The sequence below is a fragment of the Mustelus asterias genome, unplaced genomic scaffold (assembly GCF_964213995.1).
Source record: "Mustelus asterias unplaced genomic scaffold, sMusAst1.hap1.1 HAP1_SCAFFOLD_43, whole genome shotgun sequence".
Classification (NCBI taxonomy): Eukaryota; Metazoa; Chordata; class Chondrichthyes; order Carcharhiniformes; family Triakidae; genus Mustelus; species Mustelus asterias.
Genome location: NW_027590120.1, coordinates 2,328,396 through 2,347,300, shown reverse-complemented (window position 1 = coordinate 2,347,300; position 18,905 = coordinate 2,328,396). Strand labels below are relative to the sequence as shown.

At 47.2% G+C, this 18,905-nt stretch overlaps 1 protein-coding gene across 1 annotated transcript in view; it reads right to left on the bottom strand.

The window, feature by feature from the left end:
- Positions 1 to 18,905, bottom strand: part of LOC144482884 (uncharacterized) — a 33,042-nt gene that overhangs the window by 9,579 nt on the left and 4,558 nt on the right. The window contains 3 exon segments of the mRNA XM_078201722.1: positions 13,842 to 13,970; positions 14,348 to 14,491; positions 14,693 to 15,374. Coding sequence (XP_078057848.1) covers positions 13,842 to 13,970; positions 14,348 to 14,491; positions 14,693 to 15,374 — 955 coding nt within the window.

Below are 18,905 nucleotides of genomic sequence, written 5' to 3'. Positions count from 1 at the left end.
ATGGTGCTACATAAAGCCAATGGGAAATTGATTTAGAAATAGTCTAGGGAAGAAAGCAATAGGGGAAACAGCAGTGAGAGAAACAGCAGTGAGAAAGGACACATGAACACAAGACTGAGGTTGGTTGACTGCTGGAGCAGTAAAAAAACTGGGTGACATGAAATATCGATCATTAATAGTACTGGAATAAATGTGTCTTGAAGACAATTAGCTAAAAAAATGATTAAAATACATGTGCGATGTAATAAACATGGAATATACAAACAAAGTGCATTTATTGTGTTTTCCTAGCTGAGGGTGCCAAAGGGTCTGCAGTTTCACAATCAACACTGTTACGGAATGTTTTACACCATTTTTCAGTGCCATTGATTTATGTCGGTAAAATCTGTGCATTTCTGTGTTGATTATATGGGAATAACAGCAATGTTTTGGGATTAAATTGGAGACACGACTATCAAAATGTCAGCAATCAGCTATTTTAATATAGGGACAGTTAACACTCCTTTGAAACGTTTTGATTGTTGTTCAGGTGCTATAAAAATGCAAGTAATTTCCTGTAGAAAAAGACTGAATTCCCTGTCTGAGCTCAGAACAGATGATACAGTCACACAGCAGATTGACCACTCAGCAGCTGAATGTGGGAAGAGAAGCACTCGATCATCCCATTTACTGACAGAACAGCTGTTGGAGAGAGACCACTCACATATTTCACGTTAGTGAGCTCGTTTTGTTATTTTCCCAACTGTTCACACTCCAGATTAAGGCTTTCATGCATGGACAGCATATTCTTACAGGAGAGACGCTGTTTAAATGTTTCAAGTTTAAAGTTTGTTTATTAGTGTCACAAGTAGGCTAACATCAACACTGCAATGTAGTTACTGTGAAAATCCCCTAGTCGCCACACTCCAGCGCCTGTTCAGGTGCACTGAGGGAGAATTTAGAATGGCCAATGCACCTAATCAGCACGTCTTTTGGACTGTGGGAGGAAACCAGAGCACCCAGAGGAAACCCACGCAGACACAGGGAGAACATGCAAACTCCACACAGACAGTGACCCAAGCCAGGAATTGAACCTGGGCCCCTGGTGCTGTCAGGCAGCAGTGCTAACCACTGTCCCATGTATAGGTAGAGATTCACTTGTTAATCATACCTGCCGAAATATTAGTGAGTTCATTTGTGACTATCATGGATGTTTAGAATTATTTCCACCGTTTTGGTGATTCTCGATTTCTGACAGTTCCAAGCCCCCTTCTTTGAACTTGGATAATGGACCTTGCATTTTAATTTCTATGTTCCCTAATTTTATTAATGGTCCTTCAGCCCCGTTTTTCACATTATAATCAAAGAGAAATCTCTCCAACTCGATTTTCAAGTTTGCTAATGAACCACAGTAAAGCCAAAGAAAAGCCAAGCAGTGTGCCTTAATGACTATCATCCAGTGGTTCTGATATCCATCATTATGAAATACTTTGAAAGGTTAGTCATGGCACGAATCAATTCCAGCCTCCCAGACTGCCTGGATCCACTACAGTTTGCCTCGCACTGCAGCAGGTCCACAGCAGACGTCATCTCCCTGGCCATGCACTTAACCCTGGAACACCTAGATAACAAACACACCGATGTCAGACTCCTATTTATTGACAGCTCAGCCTTCAACAACATTATTCCAACAAAACTCATCTCCAAACTCTGTGGCCTGGGCCTCGGCTCCTCCCTCTGCGATTGGATCCTGAACTTCCAAACCCATAGACCACAATTAGTAATGATAGGCAACAACACCTCCTCCAAGATCATCCTCAACACCGGTGCCCCACAAGGCTGTGTTCTCAGCCCCCTATTACACTTCTGATACATCTGTGACTGTGTGGTCAAATTTCCCTCCAACTCGATTTTCAAGTTTGCTGACGACACCACCGGATGGTGGGTCGGATCTCAAACAATGATGAGACAGAATACCGGAATGAGATAGAGAATCTGGTGAACTGGTGCGGCAACAATAATCTCTCCCTCAATGTCAACAAAATGAAGAAGATTGTCATTGACTTCAGAAAGTGTAGAGGAGAATATGCCCCTGTCTACAGCAACAGAGACGACGTAGAAAGGGTCGAGATCTTCAAGTTTTTAGGTGTCCGGATCACCAACCTGTCCTGGTCCAACACTATAGTGAAGAAAGCCCACCAACTCCTCTACTTTCTCAGAAGACTAAGGAAATTTGGCATGTCAGCTATGACTCTCATCAACTTTTACAGATGCATCATAGAAGTCATTCTTTCTGGTTGCATTACAGCTTGGCATGGCTCCTGCTCTGCCCAAGACCACAAGAAACTACCAAAGATCGTGAATTAAGCTCAATCCATCACGCAAACCAGTCTCCCATCCATTGACTCTGTCTACACTTCTGGCAAAGCAGCCAGCATAATTAATAGCCCCACGCACTCCGGACATTCTCTTCTCTTCCACCTTCTTCCGTCAGGAAAAAGATACAAAAGTCTGCAGTCACATACCAACCGACTCAAGAACAGCTTCTTCCCTGCTGCCATCAGACTTTTGAATAGACCTACCTTGTCTTAAGTTGATCCTTCTCTGCATCCTAGCTATGACTGTAACACTACATTCTGCATCCTCTCCTTTCCTTCTCTATGTATGATATGCTTTGTCTATATAGCGCAAGAAAGAATACTTTTCACTGGATACTAATACATGTGGGAATAATAAATCAAATCAAAAAACTATTTGTTCTGTTCAATGGCGGGGTGTTTACCCAGCATCGCTAGCGGCGGTGAATGTCTCCTATCAACACGAGAGCACTGCGCAGGCGCAGTACTGCCCCTTGTCTGGAGCATGCGCATTGGGAGTGCTCGGGAAAGGAAGTTGCTTCTTTCTTGTCTCTGCAACGGGTAAGGTAGCGGCGTGTCCGAGCGATCGTAGGGCGCAGGGGGGTGATCGGAAAAGCTTTATAAATACCAAGTGAAAGCATTAAACCCCGAATAAGAAGCTCGAGGCCAGCCCCGCGGTTGTCCGGAATCACACTGCTTCCAGCCGTTACAGACCCTGGTTAAACAGCCGCCATCTTGAGAGGGGGCAGTGTGCAGCGGTGCGCATGCGTGGACAGCCCTGTCAGCAGGAGGAGAGAATGTTGCTCAGAGTCTGACAGCTCAGAAAGAATGATCCTGTCTGTGCCAGCCAGCAAACAGCTAGCTCGCATTTTCCAGCACTTGATCCATGGCCTCGTGTGCTGTGGTGTTTCAAAAGCCATCTACATTGAATACAGGAGTTGGACGTCTTGTTGAAGTTGTACAAGACATTGGTAAGGCCACACTTGGAATACTGTGTACAGTTCTGGTCATCCTATTATAGAAAGGATATCATTAAACAAAAAAGAGTGCAGAAAAGATTTACTAGGATTCCAATGGGACTTGATGGTTTGAGTTATCAGGAGAGCTGGATAGACTGGGATTTTTTTCTCTGGAGTGTCGGAGGCTGAGAGGTGACCTTATAGAAGTCTATAAAATAATGAGGGGCATAGATCAGCTAGATAGTCAACATCTTTTCCCAAAGGTAAAACTAGAGGGCATAGGTTTAAGGTGAGAGGGGAGAGATACAAAAGTGTCCAGAGGGACAATTTGTTTCACTCAGAGGGTGGTGAGTGTCTGGAACAAGCTGCCAGAGGTAGTAGTAGAGACAGGTACAATTTTGTCTGTTAAAAAGCGTTTAGACAGTTACGTGGATAAGATGGCTGTAGAGGGATATGGACCAAACGTGGGTAATTGGGACTAGCTTAGTGGTTTAAAAAAAGGGCGGCATGGATGAGTTAGGTTCCTGTTTCCATGCTGTAAACCTCTATGACTCAATGACATACTTTTTACTTGTGAGATTTCCTGCCTCTACCACCTTTCCTCTGTTTCTCTCTCCACAGATTCTGACCAGAATTCTCTGGCCATTCATGCCGTGGGATTCTGCATACCTGCTGGCAGCACACCCCCCGCCCATGGGTATCCCACTGGCATGGGGTGATGTTCATGGGAATTCCCATCGACAGCAGTGGGACCAGAGAATCCTGCTGCTAGCAAACATCGCGTCTTTTCCCGTCCGCGGGAAACACACTGCTGGGAGGCCGGGGAATCTTACCCACTGTCTGACCTGCTGAGTATTTCCAGCATTTTTTGTGTTTATTTCAGATATCCAGCAGCTGCAATATTTTGCTGGTATTTTATTGTAGGCATTGCTCACAGAGCCAACTTTAGAAACAAGATTGACCAATTATGAAACAAAAACAAAGAGCTGGAAAATCTCAACAGGTCAGACAGCATCTGTGGAGATGGAGCCAAAGTTTGAAATGTTGGCTCTGTTCTCTCTCCACAGATCAGCTCCTCTGATCCTTCTTGGGGGTGGAGTTTGAGGGATTGGAAGATTCTGTCAAGGTTCTGGTTAGTGATGGGTAAATAAAATCCCTGTACTTCACCTCCTGCCTCTCCAACATCTTTCTCTCTCCTCCCATAGATCCAATCGTCATGTGTAGACCCACACTGGTTGGCACCTCCCTTCCCTGAAGGGCATTGGTGAACCAGTTGGGTTTTTGTGAAAATTGAGCAGTTTTCATGATCACTTTTTCCTCCTGCTGGCCCCACAAATTACCACATTCATTCAGCTCAATTTCTCAACCTGCCTTTATGTTTTTGTGAACTCTCTCTCACTCCCTTTTTTTTGTTTTAAATCACAGGATTGTAGAAGAGGAGGATTTACAAGCGGAAAACTCAAATCAAACATCACACCAGAATCTGAGAATCGTCCAATTTGTCATAACCTGAATATCATAGGACTTTCAACATGGAAGGAAAAAGCACCATTCACAGTGGAGAGAAACTGTACACGTGTTCTGTGTGTGGACAAAGATTCAGCCAATCATCTGCCCTTTTGAAACACCAGCGAGCTCACACTGGAGGGAGGCTGTTCATTTGCAGTGTTTGTGGGAAAGGATTTACTCGATCATTTACCCTTCTCAGACACCAGCGAGTTCACACTGGGGAGAGGCCATTTACCTGCTCTGTGTGTGGGAAGGGATTCACTCAGTTATCCTGCCTGCTAACACACCAACACACTCACACTGGGGAGAGGCTGTTCACCTGCTCGGAATGTGGGAAGGGATTCATTAATTCAACTAATTTGCTGACACACCAGCGAGTTCACACTGGAGAGAGGCCTTTCACCTGCCCTGCATGTGGCAAAGGCTTCATGAATTCATCCAACCTGCAGAGACACCAACGAGTTCACACTGGGGATACTCCGTTCACCTGCTCTGTGTGTGGGAAGGGATTCACTCAGTCATCCCATCTGCAGAGACACCAGCGAATTCACACTGGGGAGAGGCCATTTACCTGTTCTGATTGTGGGAAGGGATTCACTCAGTTATCCCACTGGCTAAGACACCAGCGAGTTCACACGGGGGAAAGGCCATTCACCTGCTCCGAGTGTGGAAAGGGATTCACTCAAGCAAATGACCTACTGAGACACAAACGAGTTCACACTGGGGAGAAGCCATTCATCTGCTCTGTGTGTGGAAAGGGGTTCACTCAATCAAATGACCTGCTCAGACACGATCGAGTGCACACTGGGGAGAGACCATTTACCTGCTCTGAGTGTGGGAAGAGATTCACTCGGTCATCCAACCTATTGGATCACCAGAGAATTCACACTGGGGAGAGACTATTTATCTGCTCTGAGTGTGGGAAGGGATTCACTACCTCATCCAGCTGGCAGGGGCACAAGCGAGTTCACACTGAAGCAAGAACTTTGACCTGCACCGAGCCTGGGAAGGGAGTCACAATCTCATCCAGCCAGCAAGGACACCGGAGAGTTCAGACTGAGGGAAGTCCAGTTACCTGCACTGAGTCTGGAAAGAGAGTCATTCAGTCATCCAACCAGCAGGGACACCGGAGAGTTCAGACTGAGGAAAGTCCCGTTACCTGCACTGAGGGACGTTCAGTTATCTGCACTGAGGAAAGTTCAGTTACCTGCACTGAGGGAAGTTCAGTTACCTGCACTGAGGGAAGTTCAGTTACCTGCACTGAGGGAAGTCCAGTTACCTGCACTGAGGAAAGTCCCGTTACCTGCACTGAGGGACGTTCAGTTACCTGTACTGAGGAAAGTTCAGTTACCTCTACTGAGGAAAGTTCAGTTACCTGCACTGAGGGACGTTCAGTTACCTGTACTGAGGAAAGTTCAGTTACCTGTACTGAGGGAAGTTCAGTTACCTGCACTGAGGAAAGTTCAGTTACCTGTACTGAGGAAAGTTCAGTTACCTGTACTGAGGGAAGTTCAGTTACCTGCACTGAGGGAAGTTCAGTTACCTGTACTGAGGAAAGTTCAGTTACCTGCACTGAGGAAAGTTCAGTTACCTGCACTGAGGGACGTTCAGTTACCTGTACTGAGGGAAGTTCAGTTACCTGCACTGAGGGAAGTTCAGTTACCTGCACTGAGGGAAGTTCAGTTACCTGCACTGAGGGAAGTTCAGTTACCTGCACTGAGGGACGTTCAGTTACCTGTACTGAGGGAAGTTCAGTTACCTGCACTGAGGGAAGTTCAGTTACCTGCACTGAGGGAAGTTCAGTTACCTGTACTGAGGAAAGTTCAGTTACCTGTACTGAGGGACGTTCAGTTACCTGCACTGAGGGAAGTTCAGTTACCTGCACTGAGGGGCGTTCAGTTACCTGCACTGAGGGGCGTTCAGTTACCTGCACTGAGGGAAGTTCAGTTACCTGCACTGAGGGACGTTCAGTTACCTGTACTGAGGGACGTTCAGTTACCTGTACTGAGGGAAGTTCAGTTACCTGTACTGAGGGAAGTTCAGTTACCTGTACTGAGGGAAGTTCAGTTACCTGTACTGAGGGAAGTTCAGTTACCTGTACTGAGGGAAGACCAATTACCTGCACTGAGGGAAGACCAGTTACCTGTACTGAGGGAAGTTCAGTTACCTGCACTGAGGGAAGTTCAGTTACCTGCACTGAGGGAAGACCAGTTACCTGTACTGAGGGAAGTTCAGTTACCTGCACTGAGGAAAGTTCAGTTACCTGCACTGAGGGAAGACCAGTTACCTGTACTGAGGGAAGTTCAGTTACCTGCACTGAGGAAAGTTCAGTTACCTGCACTGAGGGAAGACCAGTTACCTGCTCTGAGTCTGGGAAGGGAGTCATTCAGTCATCCAGCCAGCAGAGATGCCACAGAGTTCGCATTGAGGAAAGTCCAGTTACCTGCACAGAGTCTGGGAAGGGATTCATTCCATTATCTAATCTGCTGACAGACGAGCGAGACGACACCGATGAAAGACCTTTGAAATGTCCAGACAGTGGGACTTGTTTTCAAAGTTCTGTGGAATTGGTGTCCCATCAATGTGTTCACACTGACGAGAGACTATTCAGGTGCTCTCACTGTGGGGCTGCGTTCATGCGATCGTCTGACCTCACTGAACACCAATGCACTCACTCTGGGGAAAGGCTCCTCACTTTGCCCAGGTGTGGAAAGGGATTCACTCAGTCATCCAACCTGCTGACACGCCAGCAAGGTCGCAATGTGAAGAGGCAGTTCACTTGTCCCGAGTGTGGGAAGGGATTTACCCAGTCAACCAACCTGCTGAGACACCAGCGAGTCCACACTAGGGAGAGGCCATTCCTCTGCTCCGAGTGTGGGAAGGGATTCACTGAGTTATGCAACCTGATGACACACCAACGGGTTCACACTGGGGAGAGGCCCTTCCTCTGCTCAGAGTGTGGGAAGGGTTTTATTAATTCCACCAACATGCTGCGACACCAGCGAGTTCACACTGGAGAGAGGCCGTTCACCTGCCTCAATTGTGGGAAGAAATTCACTCAGTTACCACATCTACAGAGACACCAGCGAGTTCACTCAGGGGAGAGGCCATTCCCCTGCACTGTGTGTGAGAAGGGATTCGCTCAGCTATCACACCTGGTAAGACACCAACGAGTTCACACTGGGGAGAAACCATTCACCTGCTCCCAGTGTGGGAAGGAATTCACCCAGTCAAATGACTTGCTGAGACACCAGCGACTTCACACTGAGGAGAGACCATCCATGTGGCTCTGAGTGTGGGAAGAGATTCACTCAGTTATCCAGTCTGCTGAAACACCAGAGAGTTCACACTAGGGAGGTGCTGTCCATCTGCTCTGCATGAGAAAACGGATTCTCTCAGTCATCCTGCCTGCTTCGATTCACCAGTAATTTCACATTGTGCAAAACCCTTTAAATGCCGGGACTGTGGGAAGTACAATAAATGTTCCTGGGAACTGCAACATCTACATGTTCATACTGATCAGATACCGTTCAGGTGCTTTCACTGCGGATGCGTCCAAGAAATCATTTCAACTTACAGTACACCAGAACTTTCACAGTGCGGAGAGCCTCCACCTGCCTTGAATGTGGGAAGGAATTTGCTTATTTATCCCATGTGCTGAGATACCAGCGAGTTCACAATTAACTACAGTGATCAGACTTTGCTGTTGATCATGTTCAGGATTGAATTATGTTCATTGGGGTCTGTTTCTGTTGACGTTAGTAAACCCCACCCTAGTTGTAGGGGCTGATCCTCTTGCTAAAAGTCAAATAAATCAACTTTGCATCTAATAAGCTTGTACTCTTTTTACTATCTCCGACATCAAGTCAGAAGGTCTCTCCCCTCCCCCGTCTCCTCCATCCTCACCTCCAACAAAAAGTGTGAGGAGCTCATGGAGCTTCTCTGTCACTAAGATTGAGACAATCTGATCAGCTGCCTCTGCTGCTTCCCTCCCTTCCACTGGCCCATTGGGCTGAACGGCTTCTCCAGTTTCCCCTTGTCTGAGCCCTGAACCCACATCTTCCCCCAGTTTCTCTCTCATATCCCTTCATGCCCATCTTGTCCATCAGACCCACCGTGTGCTCAAAGGGCTGAATGGCCATCCTCTGTGCTGTAACAATTGGCCATCAACCCCAAATTGCTGATCGCCAAACTTACCCACATAAACTGGGATTGTTCTCACTTTCCAGGTGTTACCCTGACTCCATTAAATATTTGAAATGGGAAACTAGCAAACAATGGTGTGTGGGTTTGTTACTGACATATTGACAGAGGTTGATTGTCAGGATGGACATGAACAATCATCACACGGTGTGAATGGTCGGAGCTGGAACTTGGGCTTTGTACCCTATGGTGAAATTTTTCAGAGTGAGGTAGGGGGAGGGGGTGGGGGGCGGGGAGGAAGGAAAGTGGGGTTGGGGTTATAATCAGATCAGCCATGATCATATTGAATGATGTAATAGCCTCGAAAAGCTGGGTGGCCTGCTCCTAATTCGTATGTGCATATGTACTTTTTCAGAGAATCCCTACAATGCAGAAGGAGGCCATTCTGCCCATCGAGTCTGCACCGACCACAATCCCAACTAGGCCCTATCCCCACTTACCCATACTAATCCCCCTGACACTAGGCTCAATTTAGAATGGCCAATCAACCTAACCTGCACATCTATGGACTGTGGGAGGAAACCGGAGCATCCAGAGGAAACGCACGCAGACACGGTGAGAATATGTAAACTCCATACGGACAATGACCCAAGGACTGAATTGAACACGGGTCCCTGGTGCTGTGAGACAGCAGTCTTAACCACTGTGATGACCTATGGTAGGATCTCATCCTCACTTTCCCACATTCAAACAAAGACTAACTGAGAGTCCATCTGTAATGGCAGCCAGATTGTCCACAATCCCCCGCGCTGTAGAAACTGTTCTATCTGCCGCAGGCTGGCCGGGTGGATGGCGCATGCTCAGTCATTGACAGGTCACAATACCCGAGTGATTGATGGCAGCTCCGGACCAATAGCAAGAGGGGGCGGGGCTGGAGTACCGAGCGGGAGCGGCTGGTCCTCCAACCAGAGTAAATGAGGGGCGGGGCTGAGCTCTGCATCATTGTGAAAGCTGCTTTGTGTCAAACTCCAGGAGAAAACTGGACCTTTCTGTTTGTGGCTTCAAACAGATGGAGCCCTGTGGGTGCGGAGCAAACAGATGGAGCCCTGTGGGTGCGGAGCAAACAGATGGAGCCCTGTGGGTGCGGAGCAAACAGATGGAGCCCTGTGGGTGCGGAGCAAACAGATGGAGCCCTGTGGGTGCGGAGCAAACAGATGGAGCCCTGTGAGTGCGGAGCAAACAGATGGAGCCCTGTGAGTGCGGAGCAAACAGATGGAGCCCTGTGGGTGCGGAGCAAACAGATGGAGCCCTGTGAGTGCGGAGCAAACAGATGGAGCCCTGTGGGTGCGGAGCAAACAGATGGAGCCCTGTGGGTGCGGAGCAAACAGATGGAGCCCTGTGGGTGCGGAGCAAACAGATGGAGCCCTGTGGGTGCGGAGCAAACAGATGGAGCCCTGTGGGTGCGGAGCAAACACATCAACATTCGTTACTGAGATAGATTCATTCAAAACAGACAGCAGGGATTAATTCAGGAAATTACACAGTGCAGTGAGAAAGGAAATTCAGTGCCAGGTTTGAGGAGCTGGGACTTGCAACTGAAGGTTTGAGAATAGAAAAAAAACTGGAGTAAGGAAGGAGAAAATGACAATAAACTGAAGATGAATTTACATTCCTGGGTGTCCTTTATCCCGAATTTTAATCACTCCACCATTGGTAGCCGTGTTTTCAGCTGCCTGGACCCCAAACTCTGGAATTTCCTCCCTGAACCTCTCCATCTTTCCACTTCACTTTCCTCCTGAAAGACTCTCCTTAGAACTGATCTCTTTGACCAAGACTTTGGATCATCTGACCCAATATGTCCTTATGGTTCTGTGAAACTGCTTAGGACATTTTATTAAAAGTGAAAAGCTCACTACAACTAAAAGTGAGATCTGATCACTTGCTGAGTGAGTCTGTGTAAATATAGCTCAGATAGTCACAGCTTGTGTCAGAGTTTAGTGAGATCTGATCACTTACTGAGTGAGAGAGTCTGTGTAAATGTAACTCAGACACAACTTCTGTCATAATTCAGTGATATTTAATCATTTACTGTGTGATATACATATATATCAATTGCATGGCTATGTCAAAACATATATCCGGATATATGAATTAGGAGCAGGAGTCGGCCACTCAGCCTGGTCTGTCATTCAATAAGATCATGTCTGGTCTGATTGTAACCTCAACTCCATAAACCCACCAACCCCAATATCCTTTCACCCCCTTATTTATTGTTACGATCCTTGACCAGACCCCAGGATACAAGGAGAAATCCAGTTAAAATAGATAATATTTGAGACAAGACATTTAAGTATTATAGAATCCCTACAGTGCAGAAGGGGGCCATTTGGCCCATCGAGTCTACACCAATCACAATCCCACCCAGGCCCTATCCCCGTAACCCCACTAGCTCTGCTAGACCCCTGACACTAAGAGGCAATTTAGTATGGACAATCCACCTAACCTGCACATTTTTGGATTATGGGAGGAAACCAGAACACCCGGAGGAAACCCACGCAGACATGGGGAGAACGTGCAAACTGCACACAGACAGTGACCCAAGGCTGGAATCGAACCTGGATCCCTGGCACTGTGAGGCAGCAGTGCTAACCACTGTGCCACCGTGCCGCCCATGTTTAGCAAATGAATAAAGGCACAAGATTCCACAGATTCAGAACAAACAAAATAAACTTTACTATGCAAGGTAGGAGAGGTAAAAAATTTACAATATGTATTTTATTCTCTGACATTCATGGTAAATGAGGTACATGTGAATTAACAAACTGTGGTCGGACACATCACACTGTAAAATAAAATGACAGATGCAATCAAAATCAATTCCATGGATTTCTCCACGACCTTTCCAGACATCAGACCCGCTGTGAGTCAACCAATCTCACGAAAGCTTTACCTTTCTCATGAGGGTTTTCCAACAGCATCTTTGAATATCTCTCCATGGAATTGTCTCTAAACATTAGCCCCAGTCAGATGCTTTTAATAATTGCCACCTCAGAGAGTTTCAATCTCAGCTCCTGAAATTCTTTCTCCCTGGATTCCGGAGTGCACTCAAACACCAGCTTTCAAACATATTTTGAGATCTCTTGTCGTGCCAAGCAGAATATCGCTACTCCAAAGGGACACCTTTGCCCCAATGGCCCTCTTTACTTAAAGTCTGCTCCCCACAGTCTTTCTCCAACTTTTTAGACTCAACTTTACTGGGACCTCAGCCTATCTCTGTGGTATTTCTTGGCTATCAAACTCCCTGAAGCTGCATCAAGAAGTACTGATCACTGACCCTTGAAATGATCTGGTGACCCCCCAACACTCACAGAAGGTTCCACTCTTGTTACCAGGCAGCAACCAATGTAACAAGCATTGAAACATCTATCTTAAGGTTACAATCTCCAGATGTTTAACAATCTCCAGATGTTTAATTTAGAAGCCAGGAACACAATTAATTAAATTCCGGACATTATCGAGAATCTATCTACCTCTGCTTTGAAAATATGCAAAGACTCTGCGTCTACTGCCTTTTGAGGAATAGAGTTCCAAACGACTCACGATCCATTGAGAGAGAAAAAAGTCTCCTAATCTCTGTCTTAAATAAAAAACTCTACATTTTTATATGGTGACTCCTAGTTCTAGATTGTCCAACAATAGGCAACATTCTCTCCACATCCGCTCTGTCAAGTTGTCTTTTACACTTCTAAGCTCCAGCTCAGAGAAGCTGAGTCTGTCCAACCTTTCCTTTTGCAGGATATTAGAGAGTGAGGATTTGCAGACAGAAAACTCAAACAAAAATCTTAACAAGATCTTACAGCAGGGGCTCCCGAACCATGAACTGTGTTCCTGGTGAGGTCACGGGCTGAGGTATTGGTGTCGTGACCTTTGGGGCAGCAATGGTGGTTGTGGGGCAGAGATTCAGTTTGGACAGTCCTGCTTTGAGGCTCCATGACCTGCATGCAAGTGTTCTTGCTGCTGGTTCACGTGTCCAGAGAATGAAGTCTCAGGCCTGAGGCCCCATCACTGCCTCTGTCATAAAGACCAGTGAACAACTGACTGCTGCACCACCCCTCACTGCTCTCTCAACTCGTTCCTCCCAGCATTTCCACAATTCTTACCAACTCTGCCCTGCCCCCACAACTCTTACACCACCCCCACCCCAGTCTCACTCTGATGTCTGTGTTCTGTGGACGAGGTTTCAACTAATCACCCGATCTGGTGAGAAAAAGGAAACCCTGCAAAGAATCTGAAGGCTGTGAGATCAGATCTAGGACAGGAGAATGTCAGAGACAGATTGGCCCGGTGGACTAGTGGAAGGGAGAGAAGCAGCAGAGGCAGCTGATCAAATTGTCTCAATCTTAGTGACAAAGAAGCTCCATGAGCTCCTCACAGAGGAAGAGCCGTTCAAAATGAGATATTCAAAAGATTCAATACGCTGTGCATTTAACACAAAGCTGATTTACTTGACTTTTATCCATAATAAAAGGGACGGCACAGTGGTTAGCACTGCTGCCTCACAGCACCAGAGACCCGAGATCAATTCTGGCCTTGGGTGACTGTGTGGAGTCTACACGTTCTCCCTGTGTCTGCGTGGCTTACGTGGATTGGCCATGCTAAATTGCCCCTTAGTGTCAGGGGGATTAGCAGGGTAAATATATGAATTTAGGGGAAATGACCTGGGTGGGATTGTTGTCAGTGCAGGCTCGATGGGCCGAATGGCCTCCTTCTGCACAGTAGGAATTCTATGACTCTCTGATTCTTTAAACATTAAGCACTCCAACTGGAGCTGGGATTTACTAATATCAACTGAAACAGATCTCAGTGAACTCTGTTCAGTCACTACTGTAGTTACTTGTGAACTTGCTGGTGTCTCAGGAGGGTGGATGACTGAGAAAATCTCCTCCCGCATAGAATAGGTGAATGGCCTCTCCCCAATCTGAGCCTGCTGGTGTGTCCGCAAGTTGGATAACTGAGTGAATCCCTTCCCACACACAGGGCAGGTGAATCGCCTCTCCCTCGTGTGAACTTGCTGGTGATTCAGCAGGGTGGATGACTGAGTGAATCCTTTCCCACTCACAGAACAAGTGAATGGTCTCTCCCCAGTGAGAGATTCCTGATGTGTCTGCAGTGGGGTAAACAAGTGAATCCCTTCCCACACTCAGAGCAGGTTAATGGCCTCTCCCCAGTGTGAATCCACTGGTGCAGTGAGTTTGGTTAATCATCGGAATGTGACGCATGGTGTGAGCATCTGAACGGTCTCTCGTCAGTGTGAACAAGCTGATGATGCCTCAGGTCCCAAGAACTTCCAAAGTACTTCTCACAGTCTGGGCATTTAAAAAGTCTCTTCCCAGTGTGAACTCGCTGGTGTGACAGCAAGGTAGATGAACTAGTAAATCGCTTCCCACAGTCGGGACAGGGGAATGGCCTCTCCCCAGTGTGATTGCGTCGATGAATTTTCAGCACCGACAGGTAACTGAATCCTTTCCCACATTCCCATAGTTTCTGCCCAGTGTGACTTGTGTTTCAACAGGTCAGACGATTGGCGGAAGCCATTTCACCCACTATCAGAATGAACATGGTTCAGTCCTGGATGTGATTAACAGCAGCAATAACAGCAGAATCCAACCCCTGTCATCACTTGTGAACTCACTGGTGCCTCAGCAGGTGAGATGAATCACTGAATCCCTTCCCACACACGGAGCAGGTGAATGGTTTCTGCCCGGAGTGAACTCGCTGGTGTTTCAGCAGGTTCGAAGATTGAGTGAATCCCTTCCCACAGTCACGGCAGGTGAACGGCCTCTCCCCAGAGTGAACTCGCTGGTGTGTCAGCAGGTTCGAAGATTGAGTGAATCCCTTCCCACAGTCACGGCAGGTGAATGGTTTCTCCCCAGAGTGAACTCGCTGGTGTGTCAGCAGGGTGGATGAGTGAGTAAATCTCTTCTCACACTCTGAGCAGGTGAACGGCCGCTCTCCCGTGTGAACTCGCTGGTGTGTCAGCAGGGTGGATGAATCACGGAATCCCTTCCCGCACTCAAAGCAAGTGAACGGCTTCAGCCCAGAGTGAACCCGCTGGTGTTTCTGCAGATTTGAAGACTGAGCGAATCTCTTCCCACACTGGGAACATCTGAATGGTCTCTCTCCGCTGTGAACTCGCTGGTGTGTCAGCAGGGTGGATAAATCACTGAATCCCTTCTCACACTCTGAGCAGGTGAACGGCCGCTCCCCAGTGTGAACTCGCCAGTGTGTCAGCAGGGTGGAGGAGTCTTTAAATCCCTTCCCACAGTCAGAGCAAATGAACGGCCTCTCCCCAGTGTGAACTCGCTGGTGTCTCAGCAGAAGGGATGGATTAGTGAATCCCTTCCCACATTGAGAGCAGGTGAATGGCCTCTCTCGACTGTGAACCTGTCGGTGTGTCAGCAGTGTGGACGACTGAGCAAATCCCTTCCCACACTTGGAGCAGATGAATGGTCTCTCCCCAGTGTGACTGCGTCGATGAGTTTCCAGCTCAGACGGGGACCTGAATCCCTTCTCACAGTCCCCACATTTCCACGGTTTCTCCATGGTGCGGGTGTCCTTGTGACTCTCCAGGTTAAACAATCAGTTAAATCTCACACAGAACACGTGTGCAGTTTCTCCCGCTGTGAATGCTGTGATGTATTTTCAGGCCGTGTAACTGGTTAAAGCTCTTTCCACACTCAGTGCACTGGAACACTCTCACTCGGGTGTGTGTGAGTCTCGGTGCTTTTCCAGTCACACTGATGTTAGAATGGCCGATGGTTTCACATCCGAGTGAATTGAGTGAATCAGATCTTGACGTGATGTTTGTTTTGAGATTTCTCTCTCAAAATTCTCCCCTTCTAATATCCTGTAAAAGGAGTTCACAAAAGTCACCACTATTAGTGTCGGATAAAAATTCAGAACAGACAGTTTTAGTTTCTCTGGAACAATCTGTCCTCTCATTCCCCCAAAGCTGTAAATCTGTCTATTTTTCCTCCATTCTCAGTCTGCTGTCCCTCCAACACTCCTGAAGATGCTAATTCATGTTGATTGACAGATCAATACATAATGCTTCCTGTCCTCAACACAGAGACCATAACATCATGGAAAGTAGGAGGAATAGACCATTCAGCCCATTGAGCCTGCTGTTCCATTCAATAAGATGATGGTTGATCCGATTGTGCCCTTAACTCCACGTTCCCGCCTGTCGGCCATAACTCTTGTAGATAACAATCTGCCTAACTCAGCCTGATGCAGCCTCCGCTGCTCCCTGGGGAAAATAATTCCAAAGACCCCCTGAGGGAAGAAATTTCTCCTCATCTCCATTCGAAATGAGAAACCCTTTATATTTGGCATTCTGCCCATGTGGGGAAATACCCTCTCTTCATCTGTCAAGCTACCTTGGGCAGCACGGTGGCACAGTGGTTAACACTGCTGCCTCACAGCGCCAGGGACCCAGGTTCAATTCCCGGCTTGGGTCACTGTCTGTGCAGAGTCTGCACATTCCCCCCGTGTCTGTGTGAGTTTCTTCCAGATGCTCCGGTTTCCTCCCACAGTCTGAAAGACGTGCTGGTTAGGTGCACTGGTCAAACAAAATTCTCCCTCAGTGTACCCAAACAGGCGCTGGAGTGTGGCGACTAGGGGATTTTCACAGTCACTTCTTTGCAGTGTTAACGTAAGCCTACTTGTGGCACTAATAAATAAAATTTAAACTTAAAAAGATTACCCCTCATTCTTCTAAACTCCAATGAGTACAGGCTCAACCGTTCCCAATAACACAACATCTTCCCAGGTATTAGACTGGTGATCCAGTATAACATGGGAAAATGTGAACTTGTCCACTCAGACAGAAAGAACAGAAAAAGCAGCATCTTATTTAAATGAATTGCAGAACAAAGAACAATACAGCACAGGAACAGGCCCTTCGGCCCTCCAAGCCTGCACCGATCATGTGTTCCTAACTCGACCATCCGTTTGTATCCCTCTATTCCCAGTCTGTTCATGTGGTTGTCTAGATAAGTCTTAAATGATCCTAGCGTGTCTGCCTCAACCACCTTGCTTGGTAGTGCATTCCAGGCCCCCACCACCCTCTGTGTAAAATACATCCCCCGCATATCTGTATTGAACCTTGCCCCCCTTACCTTGAACTTGTGACCCCTTGTGTTTGTCATTTCTGACCTGGGAAAAAGCTTCCAACTGTTCACCCTATCTGTGCCCTTCATAATTTTATAAACTTCTATTAGGCCGCCCCTCAACCTCCATCTTTCCAGAGAGAACAACCCGAGTTTACTCAATCTTACCTCATAGCTAATACCCTCCATACCAGGCAACATCCTGGTAAACCTTTTCTGCACTCTCTCCAAAGCCTCCACGTCCTTCTGGTAGTGTGGCGACCAGAACTGGACGCAGTATTCCAAATGTGGCTTAACCAACGTTCTATATAACTGCAACATCATATGCTAACTTTTACCCTCGATGCCCCGTCCAATAAAGGCAAGCATGCCATATGCCTTCTTCACCACCTTTTCCACCTGTGCTGCCACCTTTAAGGTTCTGTGGACTTGCACACCCAGATCCCTCTGTGTGTCTGTACTCCTGATGGTTCTACCATTTATTGTATAGCTCCCCCCTGCATTAGATCTCCCAAAATGCATCACTTTGCATTTATCTGGATTAAATTCCATCTGCCATTTCTCCGCCCAATTTTCCAGCCTATCTATATCCGGCTGTATTCTCTGACAATGTTCATCACTACCCGCAACCCCAGCAATCTTTGTGTCGTCCGCAAACTTACTAATCAGACCAGCTACATCTTCTTCCAAATCATTTATATATATCACAAACAGAACTCTGAGGTACAGAGCAATCTGGGTGCCTTGGCAGGTGAATCACAAGTTGGTTTCCAGGTGCAGGGTTAATACTCAGGTCCATGAACTCCACCACCGTGCACCCCACAAACTTTGTCACCCTCATCAGCGATACTATCCTCCTCCCTGACCACAGTCTGAACCAGACCAATTGCAATCTTCCTTTCCTATTTGACCTCGAGTTGAGCTATTGGCGACATATCCTCACCCTCTCTAATATTACTGTTTCCACCTCTAAGACAATTAGATCCATCCTGCCTCAGTTCATTTGCTGCTGAACTTCTCATCTTGCCTTTGTTACTTTCAGATTTGACTTTTCCAACGCTCTTCTGACCGATCCCCCATCTTCCATTCTCCATAAACTTACCCTCCTCCAGAACTCTCTGGATGGTTGGCAGTTTAGTGGGAAAGAGTGAATAGAACGGAAGGTGGGTTTCATGGACAAGATTAGCTCTTGAAGGGATAAGGGGAGATGGAGAGAAACTGAAGAAAGAAGTCAGTTTAAGGCCTGGGCTGGGCAGATCTTCACAACAATTTTGAACTTCCGGTGTAGTGGACGGGAGGAAAGCAGCAGAGGCAGCTGATCAGATTGTCTCAATCTTAGTGACAATGGGGCAGCACAGAGGCAGAGTGGTAGCATTGCTGCCTCACAGCGCCAGAGACCCAGGTTCAATTCCAGACCAGGTGGGCAGTTTGCACGTTCTCAAGTCTGTGGGGGTTACCTATGGGTGCTCTGCTTTCCTCCCACAGTCCAAAGATGTGCAGGTTAGGTGGCTTGGCCATGCTAAATTGCCCCTTAGTGTCTAAAGATATGTGGGTTGGGTGTATTGGCCATGATGGATGCATGGGGATAGGGCCGAGGTAATATGCTCTGTTGGAGAGTTGGTGTAGACTGAATGGGCCGAATGGCCTCCTTCCACATTGCAGGGATTCTATGATTCCATGAGCTCCTCACACTCGTTGCTTTGGCAAGAATGGAGGAGACTGGGATACCGAGGATGTTTTAAAAAGAGCTAACTTGTGTTAGAGATATTAAAATTATTAACCACACT